Source organism: Erpetoichthys calabaricus, chromosome 1 (assembly GCF_900747795.2).
Source record: "Erpetoichthys calabaricus chromosome 1, fErpCal1.3, whole genome shotgun sequence".
Lineage (NCBI taxonomy): Eukaryota > Metazoa > Chordata > Cladistia > Polypteriformes > Polypteridae > Erpetoichthys > Erpetoichthys calabaricus.
In genome coordinates this window covers 31,189,602-31,206,611 of record NC_041394.2, presented here as the reverse complement: position 1 = coordinate 31,206,611, position 17,010 = coordinate 31,189,602, and the positions used below count along the sequence as shown (strand labels likewise).

Sequence of the window (17,010 nt, the reverse complement as noted above, 5' to 3'; positions counted from 1 at the left end):
ATTAATGTAAATAAATATATTTCTATGCAATCCACAAAAACTGGTCTTTCCAGAGAGGTTTAAAAACGGACAGCATAAAAAAAATTAATGTTGTGCTTTTTTGGTTTACATAACCATAAGATATTTAATGTAATGATATTTACCACTAAACCCAATACAGTACAGGTGAATATCACAATTCTCGTTTTTTTCCATCCATCTATTTTCTAAATCCATATATCCAGAGCAGGGTAGTAGAACAGCTAGAGCCTAACACAGCAATCACCGGCAAAGAAGCAACAACGCCTCTTATTTTCTCCATCTTTTATTTATAATGATGATTGCCATACTCTCGTGTAGAAATGTCACCACGTGACGAATGCTCGCGCGTCAATGTCGTCACCATGAGCGCGAGCTCGTGGTTTCGTCATTATCAGGCGTCCATTCAAAGAGTGGAAAGCGCGACTTTGTCGCGGTAGCACTGTTGTTTGAATTAAAATTTACAGCAGTGTTGTTGACATACACTGTGAAGTAAAACTGTAATCGTCGATTCAAAAGAATACGAGAATATGGTGGAAAAAGAAGAATCAGTGATAAGTGAAGAGGAGGCGGCACAGTATGATAGACAGATCCGATTATGGGGTCTTGACGCCCAGAAACGGTACGAACAATAGCCAGCTCACAATAATCATAGTTGAGTATTCGATTGAGATAGCGTGTTGCTATGCTAGAGTCTGTATACAGTATATGCGTTTTAAGCAGACCATCTAGAGACGATTTTAGAAGTGAAACAGAGTGATCTGTTACATGGACTGCAGTGAGGAGTGTGCACGTTGTCTCAGTGTGCGGATGCGATTTTCTCATAATAGTCCGGTTTTCTTAAACATCCCATAGGATGGCCCAGCAACCCGATCCATGGTTGATTCCAGAACTTGTTCTCAGCGCTCTTGGGATAGGCACAGGCATCTCGCGACTCTGAACCTGATTAGCGTGTTAGAATGTGTGTGATGTATTTTGTTTTAAAAATAAGTACACGAATAAATACAATTTGGGAGGGCTCTTTTGTATTTGTAATTTGGAAACTCATTTGGCGAGATGAGAAAGAACAAATAAAAGCAAGAGTTAGAATGGAATAAAGCTTCGGGCACTGTACTGTTTATATACAGAAAGTTTTGGACACACCCAGAAATGTTCATGTCTTTAAAAGAAATTGACACCTTTTATCAAGATACTGTTACATTGATTTAAAAATAAAACATATCTTCTTGGGAATCAGTCCTGTGGAATAATCTTCATTCTGCAAACAACAACAATAGACTGACATGCTTCATGAGAATGAACACACCACAGAACTTTAGGAACGCCAGTACCTTGTAATGCAAGTGAACCGAATGACAGGTTTCAGTAGTGCTAATGCAATTTCAAAGGTTTCTCTAATAACCAAATAGGATTTATACATGACTAAATTAGGGTAGGCCTGGGGAGTTTACTATTAGGACACTTAAGGAATGGCTGCTAAAAACAGGGCTTTGTAGTTATATTTTAATAATAAACTGATAATCAGTCATTTCAGGCAGTAATAGCCATTAGCAGTATTAGTAATGTCTTGGCTCTATTTTTAAATCAATGTAATAGCATCTTGATAAAAAGATATTCTGTCAAAAACACAAACATTTCTGAAGTGTCCAAACATTTGACTGGTAGTGCATTTAAAGACTATTTCCCCCCATCCAAATATTTTATATTGGATTTTAACAAAGTATTACACATAGTGTTGTGAGTGTATCGCCTAATCATTTTTTAACTCCTAACTCGTTATTTTCTCATTTAACAACAGTAGTGTGCTTTGATGTGGAATAAAACAATAACATCTAAAATGTTCACGATTTAATTATGAATTTAGATCTAAACCAGAAAAATAACTCACAGTTTGCAATGACTTTGTGTTAAAAAAAAAATTACTCAAAAAGGTTTACAAGTCATTCTTATTGCTGAGTCTTTGTGGCACAGAGAGTTCCTGTGTTCAGCCTACTGCTGTTTTTAAAATTGTGTTTAAAAGCACAATGGAAGCTAATATTGGCAGCCCTGCCAGAAATAAGTAATTAATATTAAAATGAAAAATTAAAGTTTAGATATTTTATTTTTAATAATTGTTAAAACGTGTCTGCATTTATCATTATATATTCATCTGTATTAGTCTGGCACTCTCCCAAAATGTTCCATAAAATAATGGTAGACAAAAACTAAAAATATGTTGTACATCAAATTGGGAATGTATATTCAACATCCCTCTCTATAACCTTTGCATTGAGTTTTACTCGTTTGTAACGTTATCAAGCCCTATCATTGATATGCATACCATAGACTGAGACAAATTGGTGTAAATATTCCACATCCCAGTGATACACTTCTTAGGTTAATTGGCAATCTTCAATTAGCCCTGTCTGCAACAGTGGTAGTCATAATTAGTAGTAGTAAGTGTAGTACTGGCATATGTGTAGAGTGCAGCAAAATGCTTACCTGGATGTCGACTGTATGTGTGAGTATATTCAGTGATATAATTGAGTATGGTTCAGGACTGGTTCCTGCTTTGAATCCAGTGCTACCGGGATAGGGGCTCAGTCTTTGCAAAGGGCAGGTTAAGAACATGCAGGATAATAATAGATACTGAGTACACTCACATAAGCAATACAGCAGTAAAACCGTTGTATTAAAAAAAAAAAAAACTCAAACTAAAAGAAAACTCACAACCTATTTCTCCTGCTCACATTGTAGAGCTATGTAACAAAAAATGTCATTCTTCCTATTTATAAAAAACTGCCAAAAAAGTACCACCAAGCTGTTTTATAACATTAATTGAGTCTTTCCAAGGTCAAAAAAATTCTTTCTGTCTCCCTCAAAAAGAGATTTTAATTTTTCCCAATTTAAAATAACATAAGATATCAATTTCCTATTGAGTTACAAAAGATGGATTAGGATTCTTCCAATAAGGAATGGTCTATACAGTTAGCAACTTTACCATTCTTTACATTGAATATGTACTAATGTATATCAGACGATTAGAAAACTATGTTTGGATTAATTTAGATTTTATCTGAAGGACATTTTGTCACTCCTGATCCCAGAAAGCCATATTCTCTTCATTCTAAAAATGATATCAGGGTTAATTGGGTGTAATATATTTTGTATTCTTGTTGCATAATGAGACATATTCAACATTTTTAAGTGATACTATAAAAGCACTTCTCAACATTTTTCTGTTTGATAAAGGGTAGTGTGATTGTGCAGTAGTTAGTGACTGACGCATCACTGCACTGTGTGGAGTTTGCATATTCTTCCTGTGTCTGTGTTTGTCTTTTGTTGGGAAGCTTAATTTCCTCCCACGTCTCAGGTGTTCTTGGCAGATTAACTGGTAGATGTAAATTGGCCCTGGTGTATGAGTGTTAGACTTACATTCGTTCTTAGTTTCTGTCTTTTGCCTAGTACTCAAAGATTTTTATTAATTTTAACAAAGTGACATCATGATTAATGAGATACAATTAAGTTCCTTTATGCATACTGTTTTCTAATGTATGTTTTTTTTTTCCAACAATTCAGGCTCAGAGGGTCTCGTGTCCTGTTAGTTGGAATGAAGGGTCTTGGAGCTGAAGTGGCAAAAAATTTAATTTTAGCAGGAGTGAAGGCCCTTACCATGCTTGACCATGAACAGGTAGGGTGGTTTCAGAATTGTGTAAATTTTTTGTTTTAATCCGTCATCTGCAGTTCTTTTTTCCAAGTCTTAGTCAGCTGTTTCCAGTTGTCATCACCTTAAGAATTACCTTTTTAAGCAAAGTTATTCAAGAATGTTACTGAATTCTTCATGGCTGTGGAGTCAGTACATAAAACCTTTGAGTCAAACTCCTCAATTTCTGGTACCTCCAACATCTCTATTTCTGATTAGACTAATATATTTACTAAGTTGATTGAAAGCACAGAACATTCAGGATACAGGGCACTTCATCTCTGCCTGCATGAATCATCTGACTACTTTTTAGCACTCTAACCTGTTAAAGTTCTTGTTTAAAGGCTGTAGCAGTGTTGTTGTGTCTTACAAATATTGAGTAATATTAAACATAAAACTAAAGTAACAGAATTAAAAAAGAAGCTATATTTCTGTCAAAAGTCTAGAAGGAAAAAAATGTTTAATTGAAACAATTGTTTCAAACTAGTTTTTCTTAAAATTGACTTGCATGTATGAAATGTTTTTTGGTTTTAATAAAATAAAATATAAAAAAAATAATAAATTAATAAAATTAAAAATGAAGCTATATTTTTGTCAAAAGTCTAGAAGGAGAAAAATGTTTAATTGAATTAGTATATGTGAAATTGGGTATTTTAATGTATTATATTACTATTTACATTTTAATACATTATATTATAATTTACGTTTAGTCGGATTTAGTCATATTTTTACCAACTCCAACTGCAGTAACCCAATAATTGCTCACAACTCTGACTCCACAGCCCTGGTAATTTCTTTCTGTTTCAAGTATTTGTTTTAAAACAATAAAATTGCCTTCCATTAACTTCCCTTTTGTGTATCTTTTTTAATTCAATTTTTAACAACTCTATACTCTCTGTTGTAATATAGATTTTAGTGGGATACTTTATTTTTGAGCAGAAAAAATAAGGTTCAATTGCATACTTTATTAGTTTAATTTTTCAGAAAATGTAAGTTTTTTTTTATGATGATTATAAGTTATCCCGATTATAACTACTTTTTGGTCCTGTGGTGGGTTGGCACCCTGCCCTGGATTGGTTCCTGCCTTGTGCCCTGTGCTGGCTGGGATTGGCTCCAGCAGACCCCCGTGACCCTGTGTTCAGATTCAGCGGGTTGGAAAATGGATGGATGGATAACTACTTTTTGAGAAATTACCTGATACTAGACTTTCATATTGTTATTATACAATTCCGTCAGATTGGAAAGTGCCTTGTAGTAAGCTTTTATTTTAGAATGTTAATACCGGTATCTGTTTTTATTTAGCTGCATTGAAGTGAAATATTTGTTTTTCAAACTGATTTTCTAATTGTTTTAACTGCATTATTTAGATGCAGTTCGTAGACTGATTTCCTAGTCATTACTAAGATTGTAGTGCCTAAATATTCATGTAAAAGTTAAAGACTGAACTATGTTTAAAAAAACAAACAAACAAAAAGGTGGCCAGGAATTAGCCTACACTTGGATGATGTGGAAAACCACTTGTGAATAAAACATCTTGTCAATAGGGTAAAAGATGTATGGAATTAGTCAACAACAAATGGACCTAGCTAGGAAAATGTTCTCAGGCTGTAAATGAGAGGAGAGGGTTGAATGTAATAAATAATACATAAGATCATGGTGTTCTTGTTTTTTCAAGCTTGTCCAGTGAACCATTTTTAATTTTATTTTTTTTGAATCACTGGAATATATAATTGCATTTCCAGAAGTTTTATATTAAAATATGAATGTTCTAAACACTTGTTGTGATCCATTGAGTCACAATACTCATTGTTCTAAGGATAATAAATTATAAGCTATTTAAGTCTCACAGGTGCTTTTCCATTAGCTAAGAATAGTAGTTATATATTAATGCTTTTGTTTTTATTCTTTTCAGGGTTGCTGTGAATTAATCATAATTCATCAACTATGTAATACTATTTATTAAACAAGATTATATTAGATCATTTATAACATTTTTAGTCAATGTTAATTGTTCCAGAGTTGTTGACATAAATTAAATACAATTATCTATTACATTTTATAACTGTAAAGGTAAATATCATTGAAAGTAGTTTTTCATTTTATTGTTCCTTGTACACATAACATGATGTTTGAAACAAAATTATGCTTCTTAAAAACTTAAAATTATTTGGTTAAAATGTTGTTTGTTCTTATGTGAATGTATGCTCATGAGCAACTGTTTGTGATTCAACATATATTTTAACAATATACTTTTTATGGGTGTTTCCCAAACCTCATCCTGAGTGCCCCTTAGTTTACATTGGTTTTCATTCCAACCAAAGTCTTAACTGGAAGATAGATACTGCTTGCTGTGAACTGATTTTTGTTTACATTCCTGGAAATTAGCAGTAGCTTAAGTTTAACTTCTGTTTGTAGCAAGGGTGTCAAACTCAGATCCTGGAGAGCTTCAGTTTCTATAGGTTGTTGATCTATGCACTCTCTCATTCATTAACAAGTCACTGCTGCTAATTTAACCCTAGTTATTACTGACTTGCTTAATTGTTTTTCCTTGACCTACAGCCAAAAGTAAGGCATCTCAAATAGTCCTGGAGGCCATTTTTAATTCTGTATTATGTGTTATTCATTTTTCTGAGATTAGCATCCAGGTGCTTTGCGCTCCACCACAGACCAATATTCTCAGACCTTTACTTTTTTCAAATATTTTTTTGAGACAGGTATTATATGACACAGGCGCAAAGGTGCAGATGGGATTAAAGTTTGTCTCCTCATCTGTTGGTTCACTTTGCCTCTCCTTATTGTTTAGCTACTGATCTTAAAGAAAAAAAAAAAGCAAATAAAATGCAAGTCAATTAAAATCAACTATTCATGTTTTATTAGCATTATCATTAGTAATTAGTTAATAATGGAGAAAGTGTCTGAAACGAAAACTCACAGCCACTGTGGCCTCCAGGGTCTGAATTTGACACCCCTGTTATAGTTATTGCTGTGCTTACACTCGACATTTAATTTTGATTTTTTTCTATAATTTTAGTTTGTTTTATATAGTAAATTTTTGCCAGTTTGGTTCATTCTGCTTTTTTAAGCCTCAGCAGTTAAAAGCTTCTTTGAAATAATTAGTAATGAGATGTAATTAAGGTGCCATTTGTAACTGTTTGTGTTAATTGTAAAGAAGTTGATTGCAAAAAAATGTTTTAAAGAATTAAGATTTAAAAAATAGTGGAGGGAAACTAATACTCATTGGATTTAATGGTATTTTGTTTCTTTTACTTTGCATAATCAACATGGTGAAGTCAAAATAGCAGAGTGAATATCTACCAGTCATTCTACCTAAATAATATATTAACAAATAACATTTTACTAAGAATTAACTTCTGATTAAAAATGTGGATGAAATGAAAACTGGCAAATGCAGTGAATCTGCTGGATATCCTTGAATCCCCATTTTTTGATTTAAAACAAACTCCAAATTTACTTTAAACACAGTTGGTAGAGATAAAGTTGCAAATAAACCATTGCAAGAATGGTGAGGGATTGTGACAGAATATAGTGTAGTAAAGTTTACTGAAGCAAGAGGCAGAACTTTGTGATAGTGGTAATGGTTACTCCTTTCACTCTCATTTTCCACACCTTGGAAGACTATACTCTGCTTTGCTGTCATCATATCATACTAGCAGTCAGTCAGTTGATCGATCTGATGCTACTGACATTGTTGTGATTAGCTGCTGCCATTACTTGCTGTCACTTATGTCTGATCAATGTTTCAGATATAGGGGTTGGCAGGCAACCTGGTGGCATAGTATCGTTTGAACTCACACTTGTTGTGTTCTGGTTATCATCACTGCAAAGTGAAACCATTCAATGCTGGTTTCCCCATAATTTTTTAGTTTTAATATCTAAACATTTTATAACAATACATTTTACATATGTAGCACAATTCCATACTTAAATATATATTTTTTAACTTTCAGATCACTGAAGAAGTCACTCGATCTCAGTTTCTAATTCCAGTAGACTCCTCGGAAAAGAACAGAGCACATGCCTCCTTGGAACGTGCTCAGTATTTAAATCCTATGGTTGAAGTCAAAGCAGATAACGAAAATGTTGAAAACAAGTCTGATGATTTTTTCCTGCAGTTTGATGCTGTAAGTATTGGAGGAACTCAATTATGTTTTTCTTTATTTCTGAACCTTATAGCAAAGGTATTCAATTCTTTCTTCACTGGCTTTTATGGAAAACCACATACATGTACTTCCACTAGCACTGCTAGAGAATGTTATTTTCTTTCCATTTACATGTTGCATATAAGGATATTAAGCAAACTGTTCTGTCTGGATAAGAGTGGAACTTTATCCAGAACTGTTTTTGTCTATTATGTTCTATTAATGTGAATTTCCCCCTGGGATTAATAAAGTATCTATCTATCTATCTATCTATCTATCTATCTATCTATCTATCTATCTATCTATCTATCTATCTATCTATCTATCATATAGTGCCTTTCATCTATCTATCTATCTATCTATCTATCTATCTATCTATCTATCTATCTATCTATCTATCTATCTATCTATCTATCTATCTATCTATCTATCTATCTATCTATCTATCTATCTATCTATCTATCTATCTATCTATCTATCTATTTATTTATTTATTGCACAGGCCAAGACCATCCTTGAAATAATATACATTTGCCAGTCTCTCCTGGTGCAATATAACTTTTTTTAAAATGGAAATTTTTGCTCACCTACTTTATTGTTTTGCAGTAGCTTTTGTGTTTCCCAAACAACTGTGTGGTAGCTTAACTACATGCCAACAAGTCCTGGAAGCCATTTGTGTGATTTCTGACATTAACAAAATAAAAGTAAAGGACAAAATAATTGCCTTACTCTCTTATCACTATTTTAATTAAATGCCCAATTATAAGTTTTAAAAGAGACCTTGTGAATGCTCATTGCTAAAGGATTTAATTTAAAAAAAGTGTCTTTCCTTTAATATCTTTCAAGTTACTAAGCATACATATAATATCTGAATTTGCTTCAGGCTTGTTTCAGGCTCTCCCAAAAAACTCTGGACCTGTGAAGCAGCAATGCTACTTTGCTATAGTAAATTATGCCTCAAATTCCTCTGGGTGTAAAATGGACATATTTATAATTTACAAAAAAAACCGACTCAGCTTTTGGTGCTGTGCAATAACTGTACCAATTATGACATGCTGTACTTGTGAGATGCACACAATTTTATAATTTCCAAGCCAATTAATTCCCCTGTTCCTGTTGTACAGGTTTTCATTAATCTTATACAGCAGAACATGGTTATTCTGATTTGGGATGGATATGGTAATTGTGTAATCAAATACCAAAAATTATACAAGGCATGCTTTTGAAATTTCATTTTAGTATTTTGTCAATGTCAAGGTAAACAGCAATTTTCACAGTTATCCTTCTGTAATTGTCTATTTGCATATTTGCTGACATTGCATGAAACTGATACCACACATCTAATCAACAGAGTAGTTCTGCCTGTGAAAAGGATACACGACTTTACCAGATCCCTTTTTTTTCCTTGTATACTTGTACTTCAAAAAATGCATCCAGTGATGCTCTTTACATCACCACCCCAACCCCAATTTTAAAAAAGGATTTTCTCTTTTATGTTGCTTGTCGAGCTTCATTTAAACTGATTCTGGATTTATACTTCCTGCAGGGGCAAGTACAATGTGACAAAGTACTAACCAGTATAAACCAATTATAGTTGGTGAGCTGCCATCCGCACCCTTAAATGTATCTGATAAACACCTCTTAAACATTTTTCATTGTAAAGCATCTTGGGACTGCTGAAGTTTTCTATCCTTCTGCTCTTTTTCTGTACCTACTGCTGTACTGATCCAATCAACTATTAACCAGTTGTCAATGTTTTAGCCCTGTAGCTAACTAGAATACAAAGCTTTTCAGGTGCACCTTTAAAATTTTGTTCTTTGTTGTGTATTAACATTATAATTTCCAGCTAAACAGTCAAAATATTTTTGTATTTTGATTTTTTTATTCGTGACTTTGGGAAAAAAAAGCATCTAATTAATAATAATTTTGAATTACTTGCGATTCATTACAATATACTATACTGGGTACTTTTAGCTGGTCAGTTTGTGAAAGACAAAAGAGTCCATGTCACAGTTTATATAAAAGAAAAACTGACAATAACTATATGTGTCCAAGTGTCTGACAGTATCTAGAAAATTGACTGTTTGTAATGCATTTAACCAATCATGAGCAACTTCTCCAGGATTTTTTTTCCTATGTAAAATACTCTTGGCTCCATTATTAACTACTTGGAATTTGAAATGTGCAGCTTGTTGTTGTTAAGCGCATCAAGAATCCAAAATTTGCTTTCTCGTTATGGTTATTTTCAGCATTCAAACCTTCCTGTTAGTAAGAGCTTAGAGAGGTACAGTATATCCTTTTCAGATCTTCATGTTGAAAGGAAGGTTTCCATGGAATAGCCTTAACCATGGCCGGATTAAGGTGGGTGCTATTGATGCTGCAGCATTAGGCCCATTCCTGAAATAGGCCCAGATGAAAACAGACGAGAATTTTCCGGAAGCTGAACAGTTTTCCTTTGCTATATTAACCTCAAAATAATTCTTAGAATGAAATTTGGAGTCTGACTTTCGGACACCTAGATACAGCGTTACTTATTATACAGTTACTATTGTTCTTTGCCCTGTGACGTAACTATAATGTCGTTGTGTTTATTGATAACCTAAGATTTCAAGTTAATGCTATCAATTTTATGTTAAACAGTTTACTTAGTGATTTAGCTGCGTTTTTTGCAATATCTTGGGGATTCTTGCCACTTTATTATTGTTCGGTTAGTGGCAGGTAGTAAATTTTTCACCTTGAAAGTTAGTTGTACAGTAAAAATCGATGGCTATTTAAATGGTTATCTGAAAAGGTAAAACTAAAAGCCGGCCCGTGGATGTTTAGAATTTTTAAAATCCTCGACAGGATTCTGGTCTATTATGAAATTTAAATCGTGGACAAATTTTTACTCTCAAGAGCCTGAACTGAGTCACTTTGACCCAATGTCTCTGCAAATTCATTTTTTATTACTCTGTTTCATAAGAGAATTGCGAAATTTTGTGTATTTCATTGTTAGGTTTTCTGCATTAAGTGCACTTTTCAGACAATTGCTGTTGAATGTTGATGTTACATAGTCTGATGTTAATTTCGAGTTGTTACGATACTACGTCGTTATTATTATTCATGTTCAATAAAGGCTGTCTGGTTGCGTCGCAAGCAATTAAGACTCCTTGGTCGGTCTGAGTGCACATGTATGGTGAGTGTCGAATGCACATGCCCCAATGCAGAGAAAAAATAGGCCTTTTTTGCGCTGCAGCATCAGGCCCAATTTCGTCTTAATCCGGCCCTGGCTTTAACTAAGGCAAAGGTGACGGTTTCTCACAGAATAGTTGGCTGTCTCTTTCATTGGTGACAAATTAGCTATCCAATCAAAAATATAGCATATTTCTGAAAGTGTGATGCAACTGAAGCATGGCAATGTGAAATTTCCCAGAATTGCATAACAGAGCAAGGAGTAACAGAATGCCTGCACTGCTTTTTGTTTATTTTTTTGCTGAGCTAATACACTGAATAGTTTCAATAAATATTTGAATATTCACATTAGTTGATAGAGTAGAAAGTCGATTATTGTAACAGTGGTAATCCAGACTATCAGTATCTGATGCAAAACCCTAAATACAGTATCCACTTTTAGCGTGCTGATTGTTATCCTGAAATATTACTCCTGCTGCTTACTTCATTAGTTTATGGTTATTTGTTCACAGATACACATGGTTTGGCTAGTGATACGTGCAGTTGTTTCATTTCACATATAGTCTTGTGAAATTGCCCCAAAAATTATTTCATAGGCCATTTTGCAATTGGGAAATGTGAAATTCACTACAGTTATTTTTGTGGGTGTTTAAAGTTATATGGGGTGAAAAGCAAGAAATATTGCTTCCTAAAAGATATTCCACAGCAAGACCACACTATTTTCCATAGCTCCTTCCATGTGACACAGTGTGCTTTCATCTGCCTCGCACACTGCTTGCCTGCACATTCACACTGCTGGTTCCACTTCGCATCACTCATTTTGGGTCAGAGGTAACACCATCTGCATTCATTTTCTCAAATTACATAATCTAATCCAAACCAGAATCCTAGAGGCTCAACAGCTGCACCCAGGCCAATGGATTTTAGCAGAAAATAAGCCCCCCACCAAATGTGTGCAGGCTGTATCTGCACCTCACTTTCCATGCTTTGCACTAGAATAAACATCCATTGTTTTACACGCACATGGAAAGAAAGGCTGCAGGTTTAAAAATAAATTAGGTAATTGGTAGAAACTGCTGTGACATGGTGTGAGTGACACCATGAATGCAGTTCTATGAAGATATTGCTTTAAAGAGGGTGAGAGATTTTGCTGCAGAAAAAGACAATCTTGCATGATTATAGAAAAATTCAAGATTTTATACAGTATTTTAAAAAATAAACTTTCCCAAGATTCATTATATTCTTATTTGTGTGCAGTTACTTGTGTATTTGTTCCATTAAGGCAAAAAAGTATGATGTATAGTTGAAACCATGTAAAATAATTAGGCAAGTTCAAAATAAATACAATACATTATACATTGTTTCTTTAAAATATTTGGTTATTACAAACCATTTCTTTAATATTTTTACAGTAGTAATAATCATGTATGCAATAATTTAATTATAGGCCTATTTACCCTTTCTGTATAAACTGAGTATTCTTAGATATGCTTCATTATCCAAAAAATTTGAGTAACTGAACCAACCTTGGTCCCAATACTGTTAAGTTCACATAATCAATGTTCTACCATACTTGTATATTTGAAATTTCTATATGAATTTGACAGCTATTATATTTGTCTTCTGGACATCTCATTTTTAATTTTGGTATCAGCTTAAATGTGAATTTTGCAGGCTGAAGTGAAATTTTTAAATAGTTGACAGCGCTGATCCACTCTGAATAATTTGTCAATGAAAAATTAGGATTTCTAGTAAACATTAAAGATATACATTACTGTGCAAACTGAGCAGTAAATAAAACCCTCTTTATTAATGACAGTTTGCAAACCAAGTCTATTCTGTGCATGATTTTAAAGCAGCAGCTCTTTTGCTCCTTCATAATGTTGATGGTCTTTTTATGAAAGATTTTTTTGTGATGGATACTGGCATGGTGTTGTTTTTGTAGTTTTTACAACCCCAACCTTGCATTGATATTGCAATCCAAAATAACTGATGTATCCAAGTCTGAAGTGCAGCTTTATGGCAGCCACCCCATCTCATCTATAGGTGAAAGGGTTTCTGCTTTTTCCTTGATTGTCTGCTTTTACCACAATAGTTTTTACTTGATGGGAATGGCAGGTTAGTTGTGTTTATTTTTAAGAGAAACTGTACCTGTCTACATTTTTAACTAAATGTAACTGAGCCTGAGTACAAGAATTAATTTATGTTATACAAGTTAAGTAAGTAAGTGATTATTTTTTGATTAGGAAGGCTTTAGTCACTTATTTGTTTGGAGAGTTTAATGCTCTGCATTGAATGAGCCAAGTGATCATTGCACTTGCAGCCAGTTCCAAGTTTAGCTGGGAGCAGCAGGTTCCAAGTTTAGCTGCCAGACGCTTAACAAAGTTAAGATTCTGGGTGCACTGCTCTACTCTGATTTCTTTGCTGCTGCCAATAAAAGACAGAACTCATTACAAAATATAGATGCTGACTTGCATGCCCTTAAATGACCGTTCATCTGGCTGTATTTGTGCTGTTCCTAAGAACTTCCTTTCATTGTCACAGCACTTTAGATGTTTCTTGAATTACAAGAGGAATGGTGTAATAATTTACATAATGATAAGTCTTTGCAGCTTTATTTTTATCCCACAACTTCAGTTGAATTTTCAGATTTTATCTTGCTACATAAACACTGGTGTAGGTTTTATATTATAAATGGCATTTGACAAAATCATTAAAAGGAGTTGTATGTTGTTTTGTTTGTATATATATATAGTTCTTGAACTACACGCCTATTGGAAAGCTGCAGGAAATTTGTGTTTTTGTCAGTAATTACAGGTTGAAAGAATACTACCAATTGCTGGTTTTTTTTTGCTATTTTCATTTCTAATTTTCCAGCCTTTTACTTGATTCGCAAGTTGCTCAAGGCCCATTAAAGCATAAAGAAATATAATTCTAAGCAGATAGACAAGACTAAAATTAAACGGTTTAATTAATATTTGTTTATTGTAATTAAATATAGCTTTAGCAACTGTCTGGTATGTCTTAATATCCCAGCGAAGAGCACCTTGTTAATTCAGTCAAACTAGTTGGCTCCCACCCCTGAACCTTGTAGTCACTTGTTCTGAGACAGTACAGCCAAAGTCTGTCTGAGCCAGGCTCCAGAATCCAGTCCTCCTTCTTAAATGTGCCTTAAGACCATAAGAACATAAGGAACGTCTGAAATGAAAAACAGATGTTCGGTCAGTCAAGTGTGTTCTGTCTTGGCACCTCAATGTTATATTTACATATATTGCTAGATGCAAAGGTGTTTGTGTTTTCTTTTCTTAATCTGTGAACTGAAGTTGTTAAAGGCTTGAATTAGTTTGCATATTGAATGATTACAGAATATACATGCGTAGTGGTGTATAATTGTTTGCGCACGTATAGCTGCATTATATTCTACAGCAGAACACACAATGTTAAAACGTTAAGAGCTAGTGCAAGGTTGTAAATGCTCAAATTTAAGTTTGAACTTAAAGCAACCAATTGCAGCCACCCTAATCCAACATTCAAAAGGCCTGTCATATTTTTATACTTAAAGCATTAAGAAATTATTAAATGGACTGAAATGAAATAGACTACTGAAAAATTAGACATTGTATTTGATTCTGCTCGGTTTTCTTCAGCTTAGTTTTCTCTTAGTCCACACAGCAGTACCTTGGAGGTGGGTAGTTTTCAGGCATTGAGAAGCTGTGTTTTTTCTCAGGTTTACCAGTATATGTCAGTATAGCTGTTTGAAGTATTCTGTTTACTTTTACCAGAAAGAAGCTCTCTTGAATCACACTTACCACCGCTTTGAGAGTAATAACCAATTTAAACAAAAATTGAGGTATAGATTCTCGAGGTTCAAACAAAAATTGAGGTATAGATTCTCAAGGTTCAAATGAGAGAACAGTTAAAGACTTACTGTTAGGAGTTAAATAGATTATTACAAATTTAATACTTTAAGAATGCAGAAGACAGTCAATGGCAGAAGTGATCTGAACTTTTAGAAATCTCTTAAAATACTGTCATATTCTTGAGCAATAAAACCTCAACAGTATTTAAAAAATATCATCATAACAGCTATGACTTATTTTTGCTGAGCAGAAACTACCTGTCATGCTTATGTTACAGAAAACAATGAAGTAATGTGCAGAATGTTAGAATATGGTAAATAGAAAGAACAGGCCCTCCTGTTAACACTAATTAAGTTCTTCCAGTTAAACCATTCTTGTCTCTGAGAATAAAGACAAAGCCCCAAAATCAAGAATAATCAGTGTGACCTGCAGTTTGAGGTATTGAAGAAAATGAATAATTCCATCAGCTTTCTTCATAATTTGGAAAATTGGCTGAGCTGTTTGCTGAAGTTCAAATGCATGTTCTGTCATTTAACATTATAAGACTAAAACCACAAATTATTGAGTTGGATTGTGTTTTCCAGGATGATTCAACAGTAGAATATTAGGAAAATTATAAAGGTACAAATCATAATTGCCATTGAAATAGGATTCAAATGAATACACAATTCATTCTTGTTTAAAGTGAGAGCCTTTAAATAATCTAGACAGTTTATTCTATTTTTCTGGTGATTACACACAATTCATTCTTATTTAAAGTGAGAGCCTTTAAATAATCTAGACAGTTTATTCTATTTTTCTGGTGATTACTTAAAATATGTATTTTATCATTGAGTTTTAGCATATTGATTCTAACTTTCCCCTTGGGATTAAATAAGTTTATCTTACCTAATTAAATAAAAGATAAGTATTTTTTGTTGTTTGTTCCACATACATCTATCTATCTATTATATAATAAAACATTAAAGTCTGTGTGTCCAGTCCCTCTGGACAATCTGATTGGTCAGTGTGGCTTTGGTGACGTGACAATAGAGGAAGTGTGAGTGTGAGACGCACATGGAGGAGTAAAGGCATATGAGGCAATACTGAGAGAGCCGCCTTCAAAGATAGCAAATGTAAAACTGAACAGAAGGTGAGAAAGGTACTTCGAAAATAATGACAGAATCTGAAAAGCATCCTTTACGGGAACGCACTTGAGAGATGGAGTGTCGGTTAAGAGATGTTCACACAACCAAATACAAAGGAAATACACAGAAGGTACGCGTATTGCAAGAAATAGCAAATACTCATTGATGTCTCATTTATGGTTAGTTCCCAATGCTGCCAGGATAGGCACCTTCTCATCTCAATCCTTAGAAAAAGAATATAGATAGTATAGAAAATAGTATAGTAGAATATGAGTAGTATTCTTTTTGTATAACCTATATTAACATATATTTACATTCATTAATAATGATTGCTATATTACAAAATTGCAATGACTATCTTAGGAAATTGCAAATTGTAAATTGCATTACCACGTGCTATGGCTTGTTTGCCATTTTAAAGCATGTAATATAGTAAAAAAAAAAAAAAAAATGTCAGTCTTACCTAAATTTATGATTTGTCAAATTAGTTAAAAAAATTAGCTGGAACGAAAAATCTGTAAATTATTGGTTTGCACTAATATTGTTCCTTTATCTATTTACAAATTTAGAAATGTCTGCCATTTCTAAATGTACAGTTATTGACTCGGTTGTTCTCTCTTTTGTAGGTATGCCTAACATGTTGTTCTCGTGATCTCATGATAAAAATTGATCAACTCTGCCATAAGCACCAAATCAAGTTCTTTGCAGGGGATGTATTTGGATACCATGGATTTACATTTGCAGATCTTGGAGTTGAACATGAGTTTGTGGAGTGAGTTCTCTTTATGGTTGGGGTTCATGAAGAATGACATCAACAGTAAGAAAAATGTGTCCAGAAGAGCAACTACTGTATGACCATTTTTTTTTAATTGCAAGAATTTTCTTAATTCATTGTATGACTCATTTTCATACCTTATTTGGTAGAGATGTATTGACTAATTTCTTAACTAAGGTTCAAACCTTAGTTACTACACCAAGATTCTTTCTTTCAA

General features: G+C 33.5%; 1 protein-coding gene across 1 annotated transcript in view; it reads left to right on the top strand.

Annotated features, from left to right (window-relative positions):
• Nucleotides 1-396: 396 nt before the first annotated feature.
• sae1 (SUMO1 activating enzyme subunit 1) overlaps nt 397-17,010 on the top strand; it is a 50,439-nt gene continuing 33,825 nt past the window's right edge. The window contains exons 1-4 of the mRNA XM_028797286.2: nt 397-640; nt 3,577-3,688; nt 7,669-7,842; nt 16,645-16,790. Coding sequence (XP_028653119.2) covers nt 549-640; nt 3,577-3,688; nt 7,669-7,842; nt 16,645-16,790 — 524 coding nt within the window. The 5' untranslated portion in view covers nt 397-548. The remainder of the gene's footprint in view (nt 641-3,576; nt 3,689-7,668; nt 7,843-16,644; nt 16,791-17,010) is intronic.